The sequence below is a fragment of the Vitis riparia genome, chromosome 1 (genome assembly GCF_004353265.1).
Source record: "Vitis riparia cultivar Riparia Gloire de Montpellier isolate 1030 chromosome 1, EGFV_Vit.rip_1.0, whole genome shotgun sequence".
In the NCBI taxonomy this organism is placed as follows: domain Eukaryota; kingdom Viridiplantae; phylum Streptophyta; class Magnoliopsida; order Vitales; family Vitaceae; genus Vitis; species Vitis riparia.
This window is the reverse complement of record NC_048431.1, coordinates 21083128-21108382: the sequence shown is the minus strand read 5'-3', so window position 1 is coordinate 21108382 and position 25255 is coordinate 21083128. Positions and strand designations below refer to the sequence as shown.

Sequence of the window (25255 nt, the reverse complement as noted above, 5' to 3'; positions counted from 1 at the left end):
GAGGCAAAAAGAAATGGGTTGAAAGTTCTCTTGCTACAAGAGCAATGTTGTGCATAGAGCAATCACAGATATGCCTTGCCATCTTCGTGGAATCCCTAAGATTTCAGAATTTAATAACATTTCCCATGTTCCCTTCAGCTTAGGACACTACTTTTAACTATACATGACTGTCATTTTCTAAATTACGGTAAGCATCTCTTGTTTTGCTTTGTTTTTGTTTCCTTTCAACTGAGCACACCAGGACATGAAACGACAGAGCACACCAGGACATGAAACGACACTATTTCTTGTGTGACTTGTTGGGTTCCAAGGGAAGGCAATTTTGTCCTTGCAATGTAGTAAGTGTGGCTTTCCATGGTATTCAGAAGCTGTTGATATAGGTGCACAGTGCATCAACATACAAATCCATGTACATAGTGCACAGAGCAGCCAATATAGGGTTACTGACATCTAAATAACATTATGTATGTTCTGCCATGGAGAATCAGGGTACAGAGGGATTACAAATTGTTCGTAAAAGTATACTCCTTCAACATGGACATAAAGAACATGACTAAAAGAATAAATGAACGTTCACACAGATCATAATAATTGCACCCTCGTAAAAAGAAATTGCTTATCTTTACAGTAATGACAAGAGAAAACCAAAGAAAATTGAACAGCCTGATGCTATACTACAAGCTTTTGATATAAACAAGTAAACTACTCTCTCATTTTAAAATTCATCCCACTGAAAGGGATACTATGCAAAGCTCTACTTACATCAGCTAACCGCTCCTATAGGTGTTTAACCATATTCCTTTCCTTCTACGAATACTCTTATTCCCCTTTTTGTCAGCATAGTCAATAAGAAAACTCATGGCCTCTGAGTGAAATATACTTCTTGACCCATATGGCAATGTCCTCAGCACAGGCTTGGGCCTGTGGTGTCTTGAGGAGCACATCAAGGGTAGCAAACTCATGCACAGCATCCTTGTAATCAAGAAGGGGTGCATCCACATTAACTTTTCGGAGCTCCTCTGAATAAGCAATGGCTCGGTCTCGCATCCAGTCATGCTCTGCCACAACTGTCAGTGTTGGAGGCATGCACTTCAAGGGTGGTCCCCTCCCAGGAATCAGAGGGTTGGCAGCTGGGTGGTCTAGGTTCACTTCTTCCTCAGGTAGGAAGAGTTTCCATGCAAGCAAGCACATAGCTTTGTCATAGAAGTAAGAGTTAGCCAGTTTAATCTCTGATTTTGTGGGGACACTTCCAATGAAAAAAGGGTACATCAGAATTTGGGCCACCACCTTAACAGGGTCTAAAAGCTTGCCTGCCTCTACAGACCTCCGAGCCACATAGTCTGCAATATTTGCACCACAGCTCACCCCAAGGAGAACACACCTGTTTCAATAGCAGGACCGGGTTAGTGATCTTCAAGATGCATTGTTACATGTAAAACAAAATAACAAAGTACAATGAGTATAAAGATAGCTTACAGAACAAAGCATAATGAGTACAAAGATAGCTTATGGAATACAGAGAATGGTTGACCCCACTGACTTACAATCATTTGTTTGGCATGGCTATATTGACAAATACCAAAGAAATTATAACGATAGCTTATGGAGTACAGAGAATTGTTGCCCCCACTGATTCACAATCATTTGTTTGGCATGGCCAAATTGAAAAATACCAAAGAAATTTTACACATCAATCAAATTGCGATGGTTCTCTAGCACATAAAAAAGGGGGAAAAAGAGATACCTAAAGCATGCACATTGTTTTCTTATTTTTTTTAAGAAAAATAAAAATAGAGAATGAAGTTGATGAACATAGTTGCCAGAAATGCCTGTTAGGAAATCTGGTATTCTGAGGAGTGTTCAGTTTCATTGTGACCAATCAGGAAAGAGTTCAGTTCTAGTAAATTTTTTGAAACTTTTCACCTATAGTGGTTTTTGTGATGGTGTAGTCAAGGCAGTGGTGCTGATAGATCGAAGTAACAGTGGTCATGGAATTAAGCCCTGAATTTACATTCCTTCCCACTTCCATTCTTTTCATGGAATCCAATTATTTGCTGGACAGAATTATGGGAATCAAATTGTAGCAGTTTTATACTCAAGCACGAAAACTTGAAATCCCTAACCCAAGTTTGGGGCCCAATTTAAGAAAGACCAGAGCTGAGGTATGACAGATGTATGAGTGCATGGAAAGAGAAAAATTTACAGGTAATGCATTTCCCATATTGCAGTATGTGAATCCCTGAGAGAAGGAACTGAGTTGACAGTTCAAAGACATGGATAGTGCAAGAAAATTCCAAAATAGTCAGTTACATGTCTAATAGAGTTTCAAAAGGTTCTAGTAACAATACCACCTTAATGTACCATATTCAAGTTATTAGCTGACATGTGATATTATAGACCATGGGCATATGTCCAAGAAAGCTAAGGCTATGATTGGTTCCCGGAAAATTTGAGAGAAAAATCGAAAGAAAGAAAATAGAGAGGAAAAGTATGAAGAAAGGAAAACAAAGGAAAATAAAAAATAGATTAAAGTCAATAATTTATTTATATATGTTACTTCAAACACATTTGGCTTATTTTAATTCTTCTCCGTAAAGATTCAATGACTTGAAAATAGATCATTTTAATTTGATTTTCTATCATATTTTCTATACTAAAACCATAGATAAGAAAAATATTTTCCTGAAATGGGAATAGATTAGCAGATTCTATTGACCATTTTGGCCATGATATTGTTCAATATTTAGATTGATAATTTAGCCAGAATTATTTTCCAGACAATCTGTGAAGATGCTAGCGTACCTCAATATTATCTTGACTAGTAAGTTCAAGAAAATAAAGTACGAAGCGCTTCTATGAAGAGATGCAAATTTCGGTTAAAATTGTGTGTAATGTCACTGAATATATCAAGAAGCAAATTGAAAAATCTATTCAAAGTTCAATCATGTTCGTAAAATGAATGAGTGAATCAAATGCAATACCTGGAAGGATCGCCATGAGCCGCCAACCAAGGCTCAACCATGGAAGCTCCAAAGTTATCATTCATAGTATCCCTACCCACCTTCCACTGCGATCTGCTCCAATCCGCCAAATTCGCCTGCTTCCCCACCCAATGCAACGCCCTCACCCCATCCTCAAACGCAGCCGGGTACCGATTCTCCGGCGCCAGCCGATACCCCACTGCCACCACCACCACATCGCACAGCTTCGCAATCCTCCTACAGAACACATCATTCGCCACCGAATTGTTACTCCCACTCACAAATCCTCCTCCATGAAACTGCAACAACACCGGCAACCTTCGCCCACTCCTACCAGCCGGCGGCGAATACCCGCCGTAGCTGTCATCCCTGTTTACCCTAACCCTAGATTTAGAATCGGAGCCGGATAGCGCCGTCTCGGGGAGGAAAAGGCGGAGAGAGAGGGAGGCGCGAGGATCGTCCACGTGGATGTCCTTGGTGGCGACGCCATCGGAGAAGGTGGGGTTGGCGGGGGCGACACCATCCTCCGGGCGAGAAGTGACGCCGGAGGGATCAGCCTCATCGGGAGAAGCCCCGATTCGGCTCTGGAGTCGATGCTTGACGGTGAATTTGAAAAGGAAGCTGTACAGCTTCACTGCTACAGTAGGCATTTCTCAATGTATTGAGTTCATAGAGATTAGAATCAGGATTAGGGTTAGGGTTTTCAAGATTCAATGAAGAAGAAGAGGAGAGAAACTGGTTGAATTGAAATTCGCGGTGGCGTGATGGACTTGGGAACACAGAAGAGGGTTCTGTTTTCCTGAATCAATACAATAATTATATCACCATCGGGCGGCTACTGTAGGATGACTGGATGATCCGACGGTGAGAATGCCTCATGGGATTAGTATTTTTGGCGCGTGTCAGCGATGACGGCCGGAACTATTTCAGCAAACACGGAGTCCAGGCGTCCACTCCAGCCCATGTTTGGAATGTAATTCTAATTTATTTAAATGCGAGACTTATAAATGAAGACGATAAATATAAGTAAATAAATAAATATATTTATGTTAGAATAGTATGACGAGGACGCCAGCCGAGCAAACGAGATGTTTCCTGATTTATATAAGAAGACGATAGATGTAAATGAATATTAGGCAAGTGTGACGAGGACGCCAAGGAGCAAACAAGATGTTACTATTTTGCCACCTATCTCATAGGTGTGGGCTGAAAAATCTCTCTCCACGTGTCATCATCGATTACATAATCTTTTTCTTTTCTTTTTTAAGAAAATTATATAATCATAGACTACCTAAAAACTTTTTTTTTCTTTCTTTTCAGAAAATTATATAATCATACTTATAATCTTGCCATGTGATGAAACATCCATGTCACATGATTTTTCAAACTTCATGTGTCAAACCAATCATACCATGTGATTTTTCATGTTGCCTTCAAGTCACACCGTCTTTGATCCTATTTTTTAATATGTTGATTACATATTATTACTTTACTCTTCATTTTTTTTTTTTAATCTTTTATATATACTTTAAACATAAATAATAATGTATAATAAATAATTAATAAAAACAAATTTAATATAAACATAAATACATAAGGAATAAATTTAAAGGTTTACATAAGATTTTATATATTCATAATTGGTAAAAATAAATAAATAAAATTAGGAGTACTTGCAACTTCCAAAGTACTCTAATTTAGTGTAGGCTCTTAGAAAATTAGAGAGGAACAATTTTCAACATTTTGAAAGTTTTGCCTTCTTGAGTTGATACATAACTCATTTAGAGGTTCTTCTAGAAGTAGTTCTCCTCTTGAGATTGATTTCTCATTATGTGATACCATAGGAATTAGGTCAAAGGCAAAGTAAGCTCTAAAGTTAGGTTCATCAAGCCAATAAATTGGTGAAGTAGGCTCATAAAGATAACCGTCCTCATTATGATTCTCCCTAACGAGAGTTTTTGGTTTCGATGAAGTATGATTATGTGACACCCATGCTAACAAAGATTTCTTTATATATTGGTCCATAGCATTTATAAACTTTTTAGGTAGGTGAATAACTAATAAAGACATAGTCTAGTGCATGGAGATCATGCTTACACTTATTTTATTTATGAATCTACGCAATTGAAGAATTTAAGAGGAAGATATGTGGGAATTTTTGTGTGAAGATAAAGTTTTGAGAGACTATATTAAGAAGACTTTTGAACTTAAGGACCTTTGTTGGCGTTTAGATAATCAAATAAGAGGATGTAAGAACGGCCTCTCCCCATAGATTTAGATAATCAAACAAGACATGATTAAGGAATTTTCACATTCTTAATTCTCGTAAAAATGATCCTAGTGATTCCAAAAAATTCTTTTCATTTAGTTTTTTAATTGTAATATGAAGGGCAAAATTATCAAAGTTGGTGGCAAAAATATGGTTTAAACAAGTTTCAAAAGGGGTATTTTCTAATATTTTAAACATGATGGGATAAATCTAAAGGGAAAAAACAAGTATCAATAGAAGGCTAAGAAAAAATGGCAAGAACTTGTGAATAAATTTTAGAAGAATATCAAGAAAGAGGTTATGATACCATGAGCTTAGGTATTAGAAATTTGCTTAATTCTCATTAACTTGATTGATAGACCAATTAGAGCTAATGAATAAAGAACAGAAGAGGAAAAAAACTAATTCAATTCATAAAAACTTTTATCATTATTTGACTCTTATAAGTGAGAAAAACAATTGTATAAACCAATTCTAGCCAAAGAATAAAAAGCAAAAGTGGAAAAAAAACTAATTGAATTCATAAAAACTTTTACCATTATTTGGCTCTTATTAGTGAGAAAAACAACTATATAAACCAATTCTAGACAAATAATAACAAATAGAAGAGGAAAAAACTAATTGAATTTGTAAGAACTTTTACCATTATTTGATCTATCATCCACAATTTGGTGCACCAATCTAATTAATTTAAATTAGAGGTCTTAATTTGATTTCTCCACTACTTAGATAACAAAAGTTATTAGGAACCATGCCTAAGAAGAAACAAACAACCAATCTCTTTTCTTACCCCCTTCTAAACATAAATAAAATTAGTAAAGAAACAATGAAAAAAAGAATTCAATTAAAAAAAAATAGGAATAATAGGAAAACAAAGAAAACAAAGAAAAATAAATTAGAAACTAGAGAGATTTTTAGGGTTAGTAGTAATCATCTAACTAAATTGAATAGAAAATACAAAAACTTTCTTAAGTCTCTACTATCGTGTTATTATAGTTTGTGGTATGGTTTTAAGGCAAAATGAATAGGAGAAGCAAATATGGAAAAAGACCTATGTGTAGAAAAGAGCTATTGAGATCTAAGGTTTGGGTGAATGTTTAGAGAAACAAGATTTATATGAGGGAGTTTTTAGGAATTTTCTAATATATAAAGGATAATTTTGTAATTATATATTTAGAGGAAAAGGTGGGTAAGTAGGTAGGTACAAAGCCCAGACTTGATCTGAACTCAATTCAAGTTTCCCAAACTCATCTCATCCCCCGTTATCATATTTCCATACTTGTCTTCATAGGGGTCAAGTTGGGCTAGGTGAACCAAATAACCCATGAAAATGTCATCACTAGTAGTGACTATGACCATGATGATAAGGTAACATTTAGTGGTTAAGTGATTGAGCATACCATTTTTAACAATCCATCATGTTTATTAACTTGTATATGACCTAGAGTAGACAACTAGTACACTTTCTACTCTAACCATGACTACAAGTGTATAAATACTCACATGATCATGATTATAAGTGGACAAATGGTCATGGTTGCTTATTCTAACAGTAAATGGTTAATCAACTATGCTTTTACAGAGAAGTGACTAAGTTTAATGTGAAACAATAAAATATTCCTCTTATGATATAGTTTTTATGACAATGACAAAAAATGGAATCATATGGTCACAATCACTTAGGATACTATGGCAAAATACCTATGTATGTGCTTAATTTTGTATACCTCGACTTTATGATTTCATAAGATTGCGAGAATTTGTTGTGGTCACATTTTTTTATGGAGTAGTGACCAAGTCTAGTGTGAAGTAACAAAATATTCCTATTTTGGTTATATTTTTTTATGATAATGACAAAAAACTATAGTCGCAATCACTTAGGAAATTGTAGCAACATACCGCATAAGTTTAATTTGTAGCCATCAGTCTCATGATTTCATAAGATCATGACAATTTGTTTCTTTTTTTTTTTTATCATGACTTAAAGTCCTATTTTTTTGTAATTCTCATTTCCTAACCAATTACAACATCTAAAATAACATTAAGGGTAAATAAAGTTGTGTATCACTCACCATCAAATTTTGAATTTCCCTCCATAATAAGCTTGACATCTTTAGATTTTATAAAGCCTATATGACATAATTGACGTGTTATATTTCTTCTTGTAAATGTGTTAAGGGTAGAGGTAGGATTTCCATTAAATTGAAGGATAGATCCAAAAGTTTTATCTCCAATATGTTATATGGTCCAAGTTTTCATTAAAATCTATTAAGTATAGGACAACTTTTAGAAGAAGGTTGTGATATGCAAATCTATAAGGGTGTTTGTACTATCAATGATGATAACAAATGACTAATAGTAAAGGTAAATATGACACAAAATCGTTTATTTCTATTAAATATTAATTTTGAAATTTTACCATACTTTAATTTTATAATTGGTGATAAAAATTGGTGATAGCACTCACATTTTGGACATTTAAATTTTGGAAGTCTTAGATTTCTTTCTACTAAGAAGATGGTTTTTGGGTTGCCTTTAATTAATTCTTCAAATGAGGTTTGTTAAACATGTGTTTTAAGGGGAAAAAACATAGAGCTCATTTTCTACACGAAAATCATGGAGAGCTAGGAAGCCTTTCAAGTTGATTCATTCATATATATGTTCGATGGAGGTTCCCCTAAATAGAGATCATAGATATTTTATCACTTTTATTAATTTTAGTTGGAAAGCTTGAAGCAAAGGCAAGTGCGTACAAAAATTTCAATTTGTTTAAAGCTCATGAGTAAAAACAAAGTGCACTTAAACAATTGCCCAAAGTCTTTTGGCTCAAAGCAATTTCTTGTGTAGTTCATTTATTAAATGGGTGTCCCACTAAAAGTGTTTATGAAAAGACCTCATAGAAGTTTAGAGTCATAGGAAGCCTAACATTGGTTATCTAAGGGTGTTTTATTGCATAACATATGCTCATGTGTCTGATGCATCGCAAAAAAACTTGATAATCATAAATATGAAAAGTGTATTTTTATTAGTTATAGTCAAGTGTCAAAAGGCTATAACTTATACAATCCACAAACCAAAAATGTTATTTTTAGTCGTGATGTGATTTTTTATGAGCTAACATTATGGGATTGGTCATCTAATGACAAAGGATCATGAAATGTTCACCTTAATCTCAAACAACAAAGTGAAAATCTAAGTATGCAACTTACTAGTGCACAAATTATGATTTTGTGTCCTATAGAGGTGTCTATAACATTAACACATCTTACTTGCACGCTTGCAAGATTATGTGGTTAGTGATAACAGTGGCCCAATAGGTGAAGAATTGAAGAATTTTGTTTTATTTTCAAATTATGATCCTTTAAATTATAAGGAAACTACTAAAGATGATTATTAGCTTAAAACTATGTATGAAAAAAATTCATGCCATTGAGAAAAATAATATATAAGAGCTTATTAATCTTCCCTAAGAAGCTAATTGATTTCAAATGGGTATACAAAACCAAGTGCAAGACAAGTGGCGAAGTCGATCACTACAAGGCAATATTGATTATTTTCAAGAATTTACATATATTATTAAATTTAACATTGTTTATATTATTATCACTCTTGTTGCATAAAACAAATGGAATTTTTTTCAAATTGATGTAAAATCAACTTTCTTCAATGGTGAACTAAAAGAAGAGGTTCATGTTGAACAACCTTAAGGATATGTGATAAAAGGGGAAGAAGAAAAGGCTCATAAGCAAGAAAGACCTTATATTGATTGAAGCATATAGTAAGAGCATAATACACACATATTGATACATATGTCATTAAGAATAAATTTCAAAGATGTCTTTATGAACACCCTTTATATATCAAATCTAATTTCCAAGGTGGCATTCTTATTGTGTGTTTATATACAGATGATTTAATTATCATTAGTAATAATCTGAAGATGATTGCAAAATTTTAAAAAAAAAAAAAAAACAAAAGTAATGATTGGTTAATTTGAGATGAAATATATGAGATTAATTGATGCCTTATTTTTTTTTTATAGAAGTCATTCAAGTAGATAAATGTATCTTTATTTTTTAGAAGTATACAAGTAATATACTTAAAAATTCAAGATAGAATCATGTAATTCTATTCTAACTCTAATTGAAAAATATTGAAATTAGAAAAAGATAACTCAAGTGAGTTGATTGATCCTACAAATTTTAGAAGAATGATTGGGAGAGTTTGTGGTATTTGACTTCTATAAGACTAGATATTGTATTTGGAGTTGAAATTGTAAGCAAATTCATGGAGTCTCTACACCAATCTCACTTATAAGAAGCAAAAGCGTATTCTATAATACATTAAAGATATGTCAAGTGATGGTATTTTTTTATGCATAAAATAACAAGGTATTTGATTGGGCAAGTGATGTGGAGAATTTAAAAAAAAAACACTTTGGACTATGCATTTAATCTTTGCTTTGAGAGTTTTTCATAGTCATTAAAGAATTAATATGTAGTTGCTCTATCAGAAGTAGAAGCTAAGTGTATGATAGGTATTGGTAGTGCTACTCAAGAAATATGGTTGCGTCAAATGCTTTTTAACTTAAAACACATTCAAGAAGTTCCCACAAAGATTTGTTGTGCTGATAAATCACCAATCATATTAACCAAGAATCCCGTTTTTTTCGTTAAAAAAAAAAAAAAAAAAACACACATTAACATCAAATTTGTCTATATTCACGAGTTAGTGAAAAATAAGAAAATTATGCTTAACTTATATTTTTCTGAAAATCATGTTGCAAAATTTTACAAGTCAATCAAGATGAAAACATTGCTGAAGTTGAAGAAGATGATAGGTATGATAAAATTTGAAAAGTTTTGTTTAATGAAGGCAATATAGGAATCCTGATTAAAGCAAGATTGTGTTTCTTTAATATATTAGAATTATTAATATTTTAGTTTAGCCCAACTTAGGATTTGAAATCTTAATTCTATTGCGAGTTTAGTTTTTATTAGAATTAGGCTTTTATATTTTTTCCTAAATTATACAAAATAAAAAATGCAAACTAACTTCAAAATTTTATCTAAATTTTAAGAAAAGTGAGTAGAAGAAAAGAGAGAGAATGGGATCAAAAAAATAAATTAATGTTATGTTTGGTTTTGGAAAATACTAAAAAAAAAATGTTAAAGGAAAATAATTTTCTTATATTTGATTATCTTACGAAAAATAATATCTATATACTTTTCCTCCCTTCTCTATTTTTTTTTTCCATTTTTCCTCTTTATTTTTTTCCATTACATTTTCACTCAAATTTTTCATAAACCAAACATAACCTAGAAGGAAAATAAAAATTTTTATCCAAATGTTTATAAATACAATGAGGCTAAAAACCGATATAACTTGTTTATACATAAAATTTTCAGATATTACACCAAGTCTTTCTGAATATGTTTGGAATTGTATTTTAAATAGTTTTTCATTCTTTAAAATAAAATTAATTTCCTAACTTAAAAAGTAAATTTAACAAATTTTGAACTGAAAACAATTTTGTTTAGAATTTGTTATAAAAATAGATTTTTTTTAAATAATTTTAAAGCGTTTTAATTATTTTTTTTATAGAAAATATTAATAAATAATTGAAAATGTATTAACTATTTTTGAAATATTGCATTAATCAATACCCTAAAAATTTAAATTTCCAAACAAGGCAACAAAATAAATGAAAAATAGCCGTTGAAAGCACCTCAGGTTCCCCGCTTATAAAATAATGATAATTAAGAAAAGAAAAAATTGGAAAATTAGTTTTTTTTTTAAAACTAGGAATATTCGCATTAGACCGTTGGGGACAAGAGAAGCCGTTGTGTGTCCAGAGATAAAAGAAACCTCAAAGGCTCCCTCAAAAGTTGAACTTTTTCTTCACACAGCTTTTGATTCAAATTTGAAGGTGAATAGTGTTCTTTTTCAAGGTTTTCAAGGGAGAGACTCAGAGATCAGAGGGGGTTTTTGAGGGATTTTCTCAGTGGTGGAAAGTGCACAGAAAATGGGTGAATCTGCTTGTCTCAGAAGATCATTTTCTGATAGTTTCCAGTGATCCTAGAATGGTATGTCTGAAGAAGCTAGATTTCAAAATTTTCCCATTTCCAATCTTTCATTTCCGTTTTTATTGATGTGTTTTTGCCCTCTGATTGATCTGTTTTGGGTTCTTGACTTGCCCTCAGTCCGGGTTCTTGATCAACCCTCCGTTGGGTATGCTTGGAAAAGCAAAATTTGGAAAATTTTCCTTTTGTGATCTTTCAATTCTGATTTTCTCTTGATGAGTTTAGATTTTAGTTCATTGTTTTGCCCTCTTACGATTCTTTTATTATTAGCATTATTAGTGTTTTGGGTTCTTGAGTAACCCTTAGTTTATTTTGGAGAGTAGGAAATGGTAAGAAAATGCTTCAGAGAGGAAACCTTCTGTGTTCAAGCATTTTCTTTCCTTTTCTGTTTCACTCTTCCCAAGAACCAAACAGAAATTTCCGGGTGTTTGGATTCCAGATCATGTCCATTCTTTTGGGCATTCATTCTTTCTTCTTTTTTTTTCCTAGCTCTCCTTTCATCATCTTGAATGAATCTTTTCATTTTTCTTTACTATGATATATGCCTTGTAATGAGTATCTGTCAAAATTTTCTCTTCTGAACCAAACAATTATTGGGACTTTCTTTACAACTCTGTGTTTAGCCTGAAACTGATCATAATAATACTGAATTTAATTATAGGGAGATGCCATCCGTGCCCTAGGAGATTCGATCTCATTTGGGAGATTCATGTCTGAATCCTTGGCATGGGAGAAATGGTCATCTTTCTCTCAGAACCGCTACTTAGAAGAAGCTGAAAAATTTTCCAAGCCTGGTTCTGTTGCCCAGAAAAAAGCATATTTTGAAGCCCATTACAAGAGAATAGCTGCCAAGAAAGCAGCCGAAGCAGAAGCAGCCGCTAATGATTTTCCGGAACCAGAAGCTTTAGATGAGATTCACAATACCTCCTCAGATGATTTGGACACTGTGAAAGAGAACAGTCACATGATAATTGATGAATCAGAGGGACAAGAAGCCCTTAATACTAATACAGTTGTGGATGAGATCCACAATAGCTCCTCAGATGAATTGGACACTTTGAAAGAGAATAGCCCCATGATTATTGATGAACCAGAGGGACAAGAGGAGGCCCCCAATACTCAGGTAGTTGTTGATTGTGTGGAAAAGATTGAATTGGAAGAGGTAAAAGTAGAGGAAGTAGAGGAAGCAGAACCAGTGACAGTACAAACTGTTATAGAGGAGAGTCCTCGTGCTCAAACTGAATTTTCAGACCAGATTGAAAATGTTGAAGAAGAGAGGATGCCCCTTAAGGTAAATGTGTTGAAATATTCCATGTTTTCTTGCTTGCAATGTGTTATCTCTGTTTCATTTGGCTGCTGCCTGTTACTAATACTGCAGGAGGTTGCTGATGAGGAGAAGAATCTGGCTTTGAGGAGTAACAAGAAGCTAACAAAATCTTCCTCTAAGTCATTGGCTCAAGGCCGAGCATCCAAGCTTGGAGCTTCTCCTGCAAAAGTAACATCCTTGGCTCATGTCAGAAAAGAAAACAATGCCAGTCCAAGCACCAAGAAGCCTGCACCAGATGCTCTGAACAAGAAGAGGTTTACTCCAAAATCACTTCACATGTCGATTAACTTTGCCTCTCTTGCTGGTGAAACCAGCAAAAAGGCGTCTCCTGTTCTTCAAAAGAATAGAAATTCAAGAATTAATGCAATTGCTGCCAAAATAACCGAAGAGAGCTCAACTCCCAGACGAACAACAATTAGGGTAATTGCTCCCCATTCCACTTATACTCTTGCATACATATACTAGTATTTTATTAGGAAATGTATGTACTGCACTGCAAACCTAACATGAGCTTCATATGCAAACTGCAGGCATCCATGAGTGGGATATCAAAGCATACTTCAGCAACAACCCCTCAGTCAGAAAATAGAAGGTGTTTGGCTTTATAGAAGCCCACAAAAATTGGCTCACAATTATTGATTTTTGTATGGTTAGAATTTCTAATATTTTACTCCTTTCACTTAAAATAGTCAGCTGTATTATTTACAGGACCAGAACTCTACTTGATCAGTCAGTTTCTGGGAACAGAACAGCTGAAGGGAAATGGCAGTCACTCTTGGCAGAGTAAGAAACTTCAAACTACTTCAGTTCCAACAGATTGTTCATGTTTCACTAAATTATAGAGTACAAAGATAACATTCTCTTCACTATTTTCGTCCTCAAATTACTTGTGGGGATGCTGAGGGGGGTGTCCTATCTGATTCTTTAGGTTTGCCCCATTGGGTAAATTTTTTCTCCATCAGACTTCCAATGGTTATGCTAAGTTGCTAACGGTTATAAATGTGTGCTCTGTTCCCTTTGTATAGGGTTTTTCATATTCATTGGTGCATATAGGTGCAACTTGGCTAGGTTGGTGATACCTAACGTTAATCCAATATTATGTTTGAGAGAGTTTGAACAAATATTTTTAATTGTTGGATTAGATTGAGTTTTCTCAATCCAAACTCAATTCAGATTGGTCTTAGGCTCTTGGTTTGGGAAACCTGAGCCTGGTCCGGCCTTGGGTTTGCTTCCCAATGGTCACCAATTTGAGTCCCTTCAGGGCCACTGGAGGTTTACTCGATCGTTAACTTCAGGGCCCCGTGGAATTAGTCGAAGTGTGCATAAGCTGGCCCGAACATCCACGGTTATCAAAAAAAAAAGAAAAAAAAAAAAAACCAATATATTATATATATCATTTCAAATATTTAAAAAAAATATCAAAAATTAAATTATATTATGTATTATTTTATTTTTCTGAAAAGATATTTAGGTTTTATTTATTATTGTCTCAAAATGATGTGTTTTACTATTTAAATGTTAATCAATATAATGCTTTCAACCCAAGTCCTAACACGATCAAACCCGAACTTAATTCCCTATGTTAAAAGATGGGAATGGGTTGGGCTTGAGTGAGTTGAGCATCTTAGGTTAGGAATCGGGTTGGGTTAGAGTTGAATGTCTATTAATTTGGGTTAGACTTGAGCAAGAGGCAAACCTAATGCAACTTGGTCAGGTGCATTAGTATTTTAAACACTCCATAAAAATTAGAAGGATATGTTTGGTACTAGGAAAATATTCCAGGAAATGGTCCTATAAAATTCTCCCACTACTCCATTTGCAGCACAAGAAGATTGATATCCATCCAACACCTTCAAAATAGAGCAACTTCCCCTAATTGTTTTGGAGTTCTTTTCCTGGAAAATGATGAAAACTGTGCACACTTCCATAATTTCTTGTTGACAACTGTGTCTAGCAGGCGACCACAACCTTCAGTTGCATGCGGAAGCAAATCAAGGTCTCCTATTATATCTTCTCCGTTTAGATTCAGGAGTGAAGAAAGAGTAGCAAAACGCAAAGAGGCAAGACCCAGATTCAACCATTTCTATTTATCAGTATTTATGCCTATGAGGATGTCACTTTGCTGATATTTTGATCACTTGCCATGCCAGTTCTTTCAGAAACTAGAAGAGAAGAATGCCAAGGAGGCAGAGAAAATGCAGCCGCAGACAAAATCTAAGGTCAGTCTCCCATGACTCATATTATGTACTCTGCTGTTAAGACTTGCCAAATCATACAATCCAATGCAAATAGATCCTATAATGGTTTTCCCCATTAAAAGTTTATACTCATGTTTTGCAGGAAAAACCCGAGACTGATCTGAAAAAACTGCGCCGCAGTATTACCTTCAAAGCCATACCAACTACAGATTCTTGCCGTGAAACAGAATCACCCGGTAATCACATGATGAAGGTAACTAAACCTATCAGTAATCTGGGGGTTTGTTGTCTCTGTTACAGTTTGTACTGTACTCCATGGAAAGGTGAAATTCATATTTTCATGATAATGCAGGAGAAAGGTGAGAGCAATCTTAAAAAACTGAGACACAGCATTACCTTCAAACCAGGTTCTTGTCGTGAAACAGACTCACCTGGTAATCACATGAAGAAGGTGACTAAACCTATTAGTAATCCAGTGGTTTGTTGTCTTCATTGCAGTTTATACACTCCATGGAAAGGGGGTGACCACATTCATATTTTTCATGATATGCAGGAGAAAGGTGAGAGCGAGCTTAAAAAACTGAGACACAGCATTTCCTTCAAACCAGGTTCTTGTCGTGAAACAGACTCACCTGGTAATCACATGAAGAAGGTAACTAAACCTATTAGTAATCCGGTGGTTTGTTATCTTCATTGCAATTTATACACTCCATGGAAAGGGTGACCACCTTCATATTTTTCATGATATGCAGGAGAAAGGTGAGAGCGAGCTTAAAAAACTGAGACACAGCATTACCTTCAAACCAGGTTCTAGTCATGAAACAGACTTGCCTGGTAATCACATAAAGAAGGTATTATCAGCATCTGTCTTGTTAACTTAGTCATCTGTAATTCTTTCTGCTCCATTCTGGTGTCATCTTGCTTATATGCCTGCCATCGTTGTTATTCTGTAATTTCCTGCAGACACCACCAACACGGCCTCGCTCCCCAAAACTTGGGAGGAAGCCAACTCCCAATGCAGTCCAGGACACAAACTCCAGGCCTCCTAGAGTGCCTTCATCCAGAACTGATAGCTCCAACAAGCCTGCTACAGAAAAGAATAAACTACTCCTACCAAAGAATAATTCACAAGAGAATGCCTCCCCAAATATCCAGCTTTGAGGGTGCTTTCAAGCATATGTATAGAGAACATATTGATTTTCCCTGCTGGTGAAAGTACAAGCACCATCCTAGAAATTCCATATCTTGGAGACAGAAAATAACTTTGTGATTGCAATTTGTGTTGATTGCTGCATTCAACATTTGCTAGCAGTAAAATTTTGTATTGGTATGTAAGAGTTATAGCAAATTATGTAAAAAGGAAAATAGATGGTTCGACATCGCCATGCATCTGGGTTTGTTAAATGTATAATCAGTATGAGTTTGTGCTGTTTTGATGCTTAACTTCTACCAGATCTTGAATCATCATTTTCCTTAAGGCAGTTAAAACTCTTGATGAACTCTCAAACTTCCAGGGCTAAATACTTCCTTCACAAAATTTATCAAGGTCAAGGCACATGAGAATCCTCATGTATGGAACCTATGTCCATTTTCATACATACAAATAACACAAATTATACATGTCTCATCTTTAAGAACGGTAAGAAGCAAGCTTATTACGCTTAAATGTATGTCATCATGCCTATTGTACATGTTTCATCATCCATGTCCAAATAAGTTGGGAAGACAACGTTCCATCCATAAAGCTGACTTACTCCACTTCTAAATCATCTACCTGGAAGGAGATAGAAGGAGAGGATCCTTGTTTCATTGACGATGCCTAGAATGCAAAAGCTGCCAATCGAGAAGGGTCATGCTATGAATAGACCTTGATCCATTATAGGATATTCTGTCAAGTCAGAGAGATACTCATAGTCTAACTTAAGTGGATCATACAAGTGGAAGGGAACTTCAGTAATAAGCTTCTGGTCATGGTAATCTGAAAATTCCATGTTTCGGAGTCCAAGATTCATTGGATTACAGTCACCTTGGAGCCAATGAACTTGCAAGTCCTCTAATGATTCAAGAGCTGACCCACTCCCTGAAATCAGGTTCCTTTGAAAGGATTCCAAATCATTCACACCACTCTGGTTGTGGCCCTGGTTTCTCATATTCAGTGTAATGTTTGAAATAGGCTCAAAAGCTTGAGGGTTTACCATTTGGCACTTCGATTGAACAGAAAACAGGTCAATTTCACTTCCTGCTGGACTTACATTGCTTACATGATGGCTATCGTAACTGGCATACAAGGGCTTGATTTTGGCAGGACTTGCTTTATCTCTTTCTTTTCTGGAAGATCCAGGACTGATGGGTGGCAAAGTAGGCTGCAGGCAATCAACTTGAATATGATGCTGCGGACCAGGCACAGGCAACTGGTTAAAGCTAGTCTCCAACTGAACACTCGGTCTATGTTCTTCCTGAAACTGAGCTTCAGGAACTTTTTCTCCACTCCAAGAGTATTGTGCTGAGATACTTGAATCAAATGCTGCATAGTTTACATCTTGCTCTATTGACCCGAAAGAATGATTGAAACCCATCTGTGAACTTCTGGCCTTCTGAGGATCAGAAGCTTCACCAGTCAACATTTTTTTCTGCTCTGTCCTTGGCAATGAGATTATCCCCTTCAGGTCACCTTCCTGTACTTTTGGATCAATATCAATACTCTGCACAAGTTTCTTATTTCCAGAAAATCCATAACCGCTATTAGCAGCATCATTTTGGTGCATGTTGGTCAAGTTCGAAAGGCCAAAGCTTCCAGAAGAATCTTTTGGTGATAGATCAGAATGCTTTATTCCACCACAAGATGTTTTTAGATCATCTTCCTTTTGAAGTCTGCTCAAGTAGAGGCGGTATTTCTGCACAAGGAAAGATTTCACAATGTGATTCCTCACAACATTTCAACATATTGATCACTGCATTCCTTTTTAAGATCTCTAGAATCATGCCAATGGTCATGGTGTTGGGAAGAGGTCAGTGAAAATTACTCCAAATTATAGAACATACTAATGGAAGTTTAAAACATATCAGGATTATATAGTTAGTTTTATAAAAATAAAATAAAATAAAAATAAAAATAAAAATAGAATTGTGACAAGCAGAGTTCTGCTCGAGAAGCTTGGTACCAGACTGGAAAGGATGCACCTTTTACCAAGCCTACTGGTCAATTACTCTAGCTGATAACATGAGCAAGAGTATCAGAGAGATATTTACCTGCAAGTGACTAGCCACGTTTTCTCGAGTCAGCCATGGCACATTCATCAAGTCCAATATTTTCTTTGGACCAACCTCTGCCAAGCATACAGTACATATTAATGCCTCTGAACAAACATGATATAGTAGATGACCTCTATGTAATTGAAAACCAAATACCATTTCTAAAATTAAATATAGAACAATTTTTAATTTATGATGATTACTAACTACTGAAAGTTGGAGTATATACTCACTATCAAACCCAATCTGATTCACCGCTCTGACAAACTTTTGATGAAGATCAACTGACCAAACAACTCTAGCTTTCTTCACAGAACTAGGGTCACAATGGTCTCTGTCGTCATGCTTGTTCTCAGTATCTTTTCTTTTCTTCACTGAAGTGGGATCACCACTTACCAAGTACCCATCATCAGACTGTTCTGGTCCATTTCTCATAATTTGGAAATCATCCATGCTTTCATGACTTTCAATGTCTCTCACTTCATTGATCTTCTTTCTGAAAACATGTTGCCATATGTTTCGGAGTTCCTTCATTCTTATAGGCTTAAGAAGATAATCACATGCACCATGCTGAACACCTTTCATGACCCTGCTTGTTTCGCCGTCAACAGACATCACTATATTTTTTCATTAGATACAACTCATCAGGAAAATAAAGGTTTTGATAGGCTCTAGTAAAAAACAAGACAAACTGACAGTCAAGATAAAGATTCCAAAAAATCTCATGATAGAAAACTTACTAATTACTGGAAGATCCATCTCAAGCCCAACAAGCTCAAGAAGTTTAAAACCATCCATGTCAGGCATGTTAACATCACTGATTACAATGTCATATCCATCTTTTCTTTCCCGAAGCAAGTTCAAAGCATCCCTTGCCAAACCACAAATGGTCACTGAAACACAAAAAAAATAATAATAATAATAAAAAAGACAGAAAACATTAGAATGTCAGAAAAGTGCAGAAATTAGGTACTACCATCATGGTAAGTTGGATGGTAAAGCTAAATATGCAAGTTTTTATTAAACAATAAAAATTTCAGACATGATGCAGAGTTAAACTTCAGGAAATTGATGAGATAACAAGAAAATGCACCCTTTCAGAGAAATGATGCAATTGGCCTTTTTCAGGATCAAGCTTCATTCCTTCATGCAAAGCAAGCATTGGTGAAAGAAATATTCCCATAAACTGTAGGAGATGACTGTATGTATGTGCCAAGTGACTCAAGCCAACAGCCACCTTGATTGGAGATTTCACAAAATAGCAAAGAAGATAGCGCAATGTCCTTGATGTTTTCCAAAAGTAGCAAGACTAGGGCAGGAGTCAATTTTAAAAGCTGAGGTGCACCATTAAGAAATAAGACAAATAATATAGAAGGTTTATCATGCACTTTGGCAATGAGCAAGTAAGGGTCCTTGACAGCATCTGTGAAAAATATGATACAAGGGATTTAAGGTATTTTTCAATGATATACGATACAGCCCTAAATAGAGTATCAATCAGAGCCAGGTTTATGGAGCCAGTAAACAAGAGGAATGGAGGTGAATCACAATACCATGTAGAAGAGAGGAATCAAAATCCTAGTGGGAATGGGATCTGATTTCCATGCTAATGAATTTTTTATTATCATTCTCATTCTAAAAAACCATCCAAATATATTAATGAATGGAAATGGAAGTGATTTCCCAATCCCAGAGTCTATTCCAATGTTCCAAACATGACCTAAGTGGGTTGGTTCAAGCCCATCCTTGTTGAACTTGGTCAAACTCAAGTTTTATATTACCTCAACTAGGGCCATCCCACCTTGTCTTTTGTTGGTTTGGCTGAGCTTGCCTAAGTGCACTAGTTCATTAGCCTAATCTTTAACATATTTTGCTTCAATATTCCAGCCTTTACCAACACAAATTAGTGAATGACACTCCAAATGCTTAGTCAATTCTTCACCATTTCTTGCATTTTGCAACGTTTGTTAACCCTTTGCTAAAATCTTCTTTAATATAAGTTTCTGGGTATATTACAGCATCTCACTACATCTAAGTTTGTAATCAAGGCTAGCTACTCAAGTTTGTCAAGCAACCAAGTCTCAATTTTTAAGATTGAGCTTGGTGTCCTCAGGTCAGGGAGATTATCATTAAAGCATTGAGCTTGAGCATTGTATGAGTAGCTGTTTGAAAAGGTTAAAAATTAAGGAACCATTCCTTATTCCATCATGCACATATACCAACAGCTCAAGAGACTAAACTTTTACTGCTATTAAATTATGTTCATTCCATTGTGACTCGTGCAGTTGTGCAAGGCAGGATGAATGGAAGTGCTTAGGCATATCAACCAATGGAAGTCCTTTGTACACAAACAAGGATTTGCTAACTTCGCAATCTTTCACTATGAAATATTTAATATGACAGGATATGAGAAAAAGCATTATTCATCCATATGTGAAAATATTTGTGGAAAAGTGATGCAAAAGAAGTTACAAATTACACCAATAAAATACAGTAAATACTAATCATATTATCATCCCTAATAACTTAAATCATTGGTAAACTACTAATATATGTTATATGCAGAAGCATAATCCTAAAATGCCTGTAAAAGAGCAACAAAAAAGCATCTAGCTGGACTTATGGTGAAGGTACATCCCTGGGTCAGCTGATCACAAAATGATCATCATAACCTACCTTTTACAAAAGGCACGTGGTGCTAGAGGTGCAAACTGCTTATTAGTTGGCTCTGATTGATCATATAGGGAACTTCATGATCCAAAAAAATTGATACTTATCCCATATCAATTATATGTAAAATTGACTGGTCTAGATCTTAACTAACATCACTAGAGTGCAATGACTAGGTAATACACTAACTGAAAGACTGGATATGGTGGTTCACTGCTTGAGAACCCAGCAACTTGACTTGTAAGTTTGAAGCTTATTACATCAAATAGTCCTCCTGTTGCTCACTTAACTGGAAATTTAAAGTTGAGAGCCCCTTGATCTTTTATCAATCTGATTCAACCTTTGAAAGTTAAGAAGCTGATTCCCATGAAATGGTTGAAGTCTAGAACATGTACCCATGAACCGCTGATGATTAAAAGGTGTCAATAAGCCATATAGACTAGAAGATTATAGACCAAAACTTAGATAGTTACCCTACATGGAGATTAACAAGAGAAAAAAAAAATCCACAGCAAGAGCTTGATGTTTTCCTCTTTCAATTAGATAAAAATCACAGCAAAGAATCAGAAGAATGAACCAACAAGATGGAAGTATACCATACAGCACCCACAACAAGTCATGAAAAGGCAAGAGAGGGGAAAAGACTTGACAGGATAGAAAACATATAAGAAAGAAAATAAGACGATGCCCAACCCCTCAAGCAGCCCATACTACTAATGAAATCTATGAAAGAAAATCTCTTAACTAAGAAAACTTCCTCTGTCCAAGTAAAAAAAAGATATCAGCACAAATCCTTTAAGCCTGCTTTCAGAAGTTGCAATCCCTCAAATTCTACAATTCAGCTCCTTGAAGCCACCAGACATAAAGGGGATATCCTCCATTCATTTATCTATTTCACCTAATGAACTTGGCATGCCAGCTTGCAAGCGCTCTCTGACAGGATGGGCTAGACATTAATATAACTAAAGAATTCTCATGAGGGAGAGGTAACACAACAAAAAGGAATCAACCAATCGCATCTTCTCATATTTATATAGCATTCTCGATGATAAATGATTCCACATCAGCATGCAATGATCAAGAGAACTCACTAATATCTTGCATTCATGAACCCCCAGCACCTAAAGAAGCCTTCCCAAGTAGATGCTTCAGTAACAGGAGAAATGCAAGAAAAAAAAAACAAAAATTATTAGGACCCAACTAAACAAGATTTCCTCCACTTTATCCTACTTCCGCAGTAATAGCATCCACTGATTGCATATTACCTTAAAGTGGATGGTATAAACATGAACAAGGCTCCATAATCCTTTATCTCATGAAACTGGAGCCTTCTTTAAAATACTAATCATAAAATAATAATGCTCCATTTGGTTCCGAGAAAACCGAGAAAAAGAAAAGAGAAGAAATTTTCAATCTTACATTTTTGCTGCTTTGTTTTCCCAAAAAAAAATGATAAACTCACATCAATTCCCAAAAATAGCTGTATCAGATGCTAGAATTGATTGAAAGTTGTCTTCTCAGTCCCAAATAACAAAAAAATACGAGATTCAGAATTCTGATTTTTTCTCTCTCCCAAAACAATTCATTGGGAACCAAACATACTTATCAAATTTCAACATCAAATCATGGTCAAAAGACCAAAACCAATACCAATCATTACATCAATGCTCCAGTTTGTTGCTTCAAAAAAGGAGAAGAAATGCAACTAATGTTTTTGAATCCCACATTTCCCATTATTTTGAATGAAATCATGAAATAACAACCACCAATTAACTTTCCCCTAACACTACTATTTGGCTTTAAGTTTTAAAAAATCAAAGAGGGAAAAATCAGAGAGTTCAAAAGTTTTCTTTCATTTTCTCCTCCTCAGATTTTCTTACCCGCCAAATACACTCTAAAACATGGCAGCATCAAATCATGGCCACATAAACTTGATACCCAAAAAAAAAGCAGACATATTTGCATCAATAGTTGAATTAGATGAAGGAGTTGATTCAAAGCTTTTGTTTCTGAGTCCCAGAATAACAGGAAAACAAAAAGGGAAATACCAAATTCAGAATCTTAACTCTTCCTTTCCCAACAATTTATCTGCAATAAGACAAACCTTAAAATGAAAGATGAAGCATACTTCATCAAATTCCAGAAACCTCAAACCACACCATAATCCTCTGTTTGGATGCTTAGAAAATGGACAACAAGACAAGAAACTAAGAGCCTATTTGGAAACATTTTCAAAAAACATTTTTTGATAACAGTTTGTAAAAATAGTTCTTGATTATTTTCAGGAACAAAATTATGTTTGCGAATTCAAATATGACAAATAGTTCTTTTTTTTTTTTTTGCTCATTCTCCAACAAAATACTATGCACTTATGTACAATACAAAAGTTTCTAAAATATTCTCCATATTTTCAATTGTTCCTCAAAACATTATGCAAAAAACAACTAAAAACACCTAAACTTTGTTCTAAAAAACAGTTTGTTTTGAGAGCAAATTCTCAAAAAACTGTTTTTGTGAGAAATTTGCTGAATATGTTTTCCAACATAAAAAAACTGTTTACCATGCTAAAGAACAAAAAAACTGCTTTCAAGTAGTTTCCAAACAGGACCTAAACATTTTCAATCCCACAGTTCCACTATTTTGAATGAACTGAGAAGACAATAGCATCCATTTAACTTGCACTAATATTATTATTATTATACTTTCATCTTCATAACCCAAAAAAATAAAGAATGAAGAAATAGATTTGAAAATATTTCTTTCATTTTCTATACCTCAGATTTTTCTCTCATTCAAAAACTTTTGTTGGTTTACTAAAGTCAAAGCAAAACCATTGCCACATAAAACACAGAAAACCAACCAAATGCAAAATAATCACCCTAATACCATAAAATTTTCACAAACCAAAAATGATAGATTAAAGACTTCAAATTATGTCACAAACCAAACACACCCTAACATAAACAGATGATAATTGCCACATAGAATCAAAATCAAAGCATAAAAAATAGACAAAATATCAACATGACAAAATAGTTGTAATCGATGCAGAAGTTGATTGAAGGCTTTGTTTTCCCTATCCAGGATACAAAAAATAACAATTCAGAATTCCAACTTTTTTCCTTCTCCAACAATTTAACGGCACCAAACAAGCCTTAAAAGTAAACAACAAAACATACTCTTCAAAATCTGAAAACCTCAAACCAATACCAATTTTAATGCACTGTTTGGTTGCTTAAAAAAACGGAGGAAAAGAAAAGAAACTATAATCATTCAATCCCAATTCCCACATTTCCCTTCACTTTGAATGGCCTGAGAAAATACTAAACTCCGTTTAACTTAGCCTAGCACTAGTATTTGGCTTCAATTTTCAAAATTCCAAAACAACAACAAAAGACCATACATAGATTCAAAAATTTTCTTTCATGGTCTCTCCTAAGATTTTTCCTTCATGCAACGACTTCTGTTCCAGTTATGAATGTGAAAACACAAATAATAACCCGATACCACAAAAATTTCACAAACCAAAAGCAAAAGATAAAAATTTTTCCTTCATTTTCCATTCTTCAGACTACTCAAACACACCCTAACACACAGTAACATCAAAACAATAAATAAAAAAACCCAGACAAAAAATTAAGCAAAATTTAAACCTTCATACAAGCACTTCTTGAGCATCTTTTCAAGGATTTTCAACCAAGTGGGGTCGTCATCGACCACGAGAACTCGAAGACCAGCCGGAAAGGCGTCGGTCCGAGGCGGGCAAAAGGCACTGTCCATGGTGGGATCAAGACCCTACTTCTGAGACTCTTTCTGATGAAGATTTGATCAAGATTACGTGTTGGGTTTTAGGGCATAAATAGGGAAAATTAGACCCAAAAAAAAAAAAAAAAAAAAAAAAAGAGAGAGAGAAAGAGAGAGACAGTGCGGAGTTTAAAAATGAGTTAATGGGGTTTTATGGCCACCAGAGAAGCGAACAACGAATATTGGCGCCGGCTGGCTAACGGTCCCTATGGCGCACGTTAGCATTTTCCTGGGCTTTTTTTATTTTTTCTTTTTTTATTTTTTTTATTATTATTATTATTTAAGATTTTTTTTTCCTTGTTTTATATGCCTTATTAAATGAGAAAGGGATTTTAGAAAACAAATGGAAGGTGGTGTTTATGGTACAATTTTATTTATTTATTATTATCATTATTTTTTGTTTACTAAAAAAATTAAAAATATATATAAATATAATTACTAAAAAATAAAAAATAAAAAAATAAACAGGCACACAGGCACGAGGGAATTGAAGAGAGGTAGAATCCAGAGCAAAAGCAGAGGAACCTTGAGTGGGTGAAACTGTGGGAGAATGTTTGAATGGACGATTCCCCATTTGCTTTATCAAAGAGGTTTGTGGGTGGACTCTCCCCATACTTCTAATATACTATGTAAATTTTACTAAGGTTGTTTTTATTTTTAAGTGGTGAACT

The 25255-nt window shown here is 34.7% G+C and overlaps 3 protein-coding genes across 6 annotated transcripts; 1 reads left to right on the top strand and 2 right to left on the bottom strand.

Moving 5' to 3' along the window:
- Positions 1–562: 562 nt before the first annotated feature.
- On the bottom strand, positions 563–3942 carry LOC117923701 (probable carboxylesterase 16). The gene is made up of 2 exons (XM_034842158.1): positions 2982–3942; positions 563–1381 (listed from the first exon to the last, which is right to left on the bottom strand). Exons 1-2 carry the CDS (start codon positions 3629–3631, stop codon positions 844–846), a joined length of 1188 nt encoding a protein of 395 aa, XP_034698049.1. The 5' UTR covers positions 3632–3942; the 3' UTR covers positions 563–843.
- Positions 3943–11323: 7381 nt separating this feature from the next.
- On the top strand, positions 11324–16301 carry LOC117917180 (protein WVD2-like 4). 2 transcript variants are annotated; one of them, XM_034833418.1, is made up of 12 exons: positions 11324–11336; positions 11995–12624; positions 12712–13080; positions 13191–13252; positions 13369–13443; positions 14618–14720; positions 14811–14879; positions 15001–15111; positions 15211–15309; positions 15412–15510; positions 15611–15709; positions 15822–16301. In XM_034833418.1, the coding sequence occupies exons 1-12, from the start codon at positions 11334–11336 to the stop codon at positions 16017–16019; spliced, it is 1917 nt and encodes a 638-aa protein (XP_034689309.1). In that variant the 5' UTR covers positions 11324–11333; the 3' UTR covers positions 16020–16301. The 2 variants fall into 2 exon arrangements, with proteins under 2 accessions (XP_034689309.1, XP_034689308.1); XM_034833417.1 differs by having other exon boundaries at positions 14615–14720.
- A 55-nt stretch (positions 16302–16356) lies between these two features.
- LOC117917206 (two-component response regulator ORR26-like) lies at positions 16357–24679 on the bottom strand. 3 transcript variants are annotated; one of them, XM_034833419.1, is made up of 5 exons: positions 24434–24679; positions 18851–19003; positions 18344–18727; positions 18108–18184; positions 16357–17752 (listed from the first exon to the last, which is right to left on the bottom strand). In XM_034833419.1, exons 1-5 carry the CDS (start codon positions 24558–24560, stop codon positions 16709–16711), a joined length of 1785 nt encoding a protein of 594 aa, XP_034689310.1. In that variant the 5' UTR covers positions 24561–24679; the 3' UTR covers positions 16357–16708. The 3 variants fall into 3 exon arrangements, with proteins under 3 accessions (XP_034689310.1, XP_034689312.1, XP_034689320.1); XM_034833421.1 differs by lacking the exon at positions 24434–24679 and adding an exon at positions 21872–23227; XM_034833429.1 differs by lacking the exon at positions 24434–24679 and adding an exon at positions 19204–21857.
- Between the last annotated feature and the right edge of the window lie 576 nt (positions 24680–25255).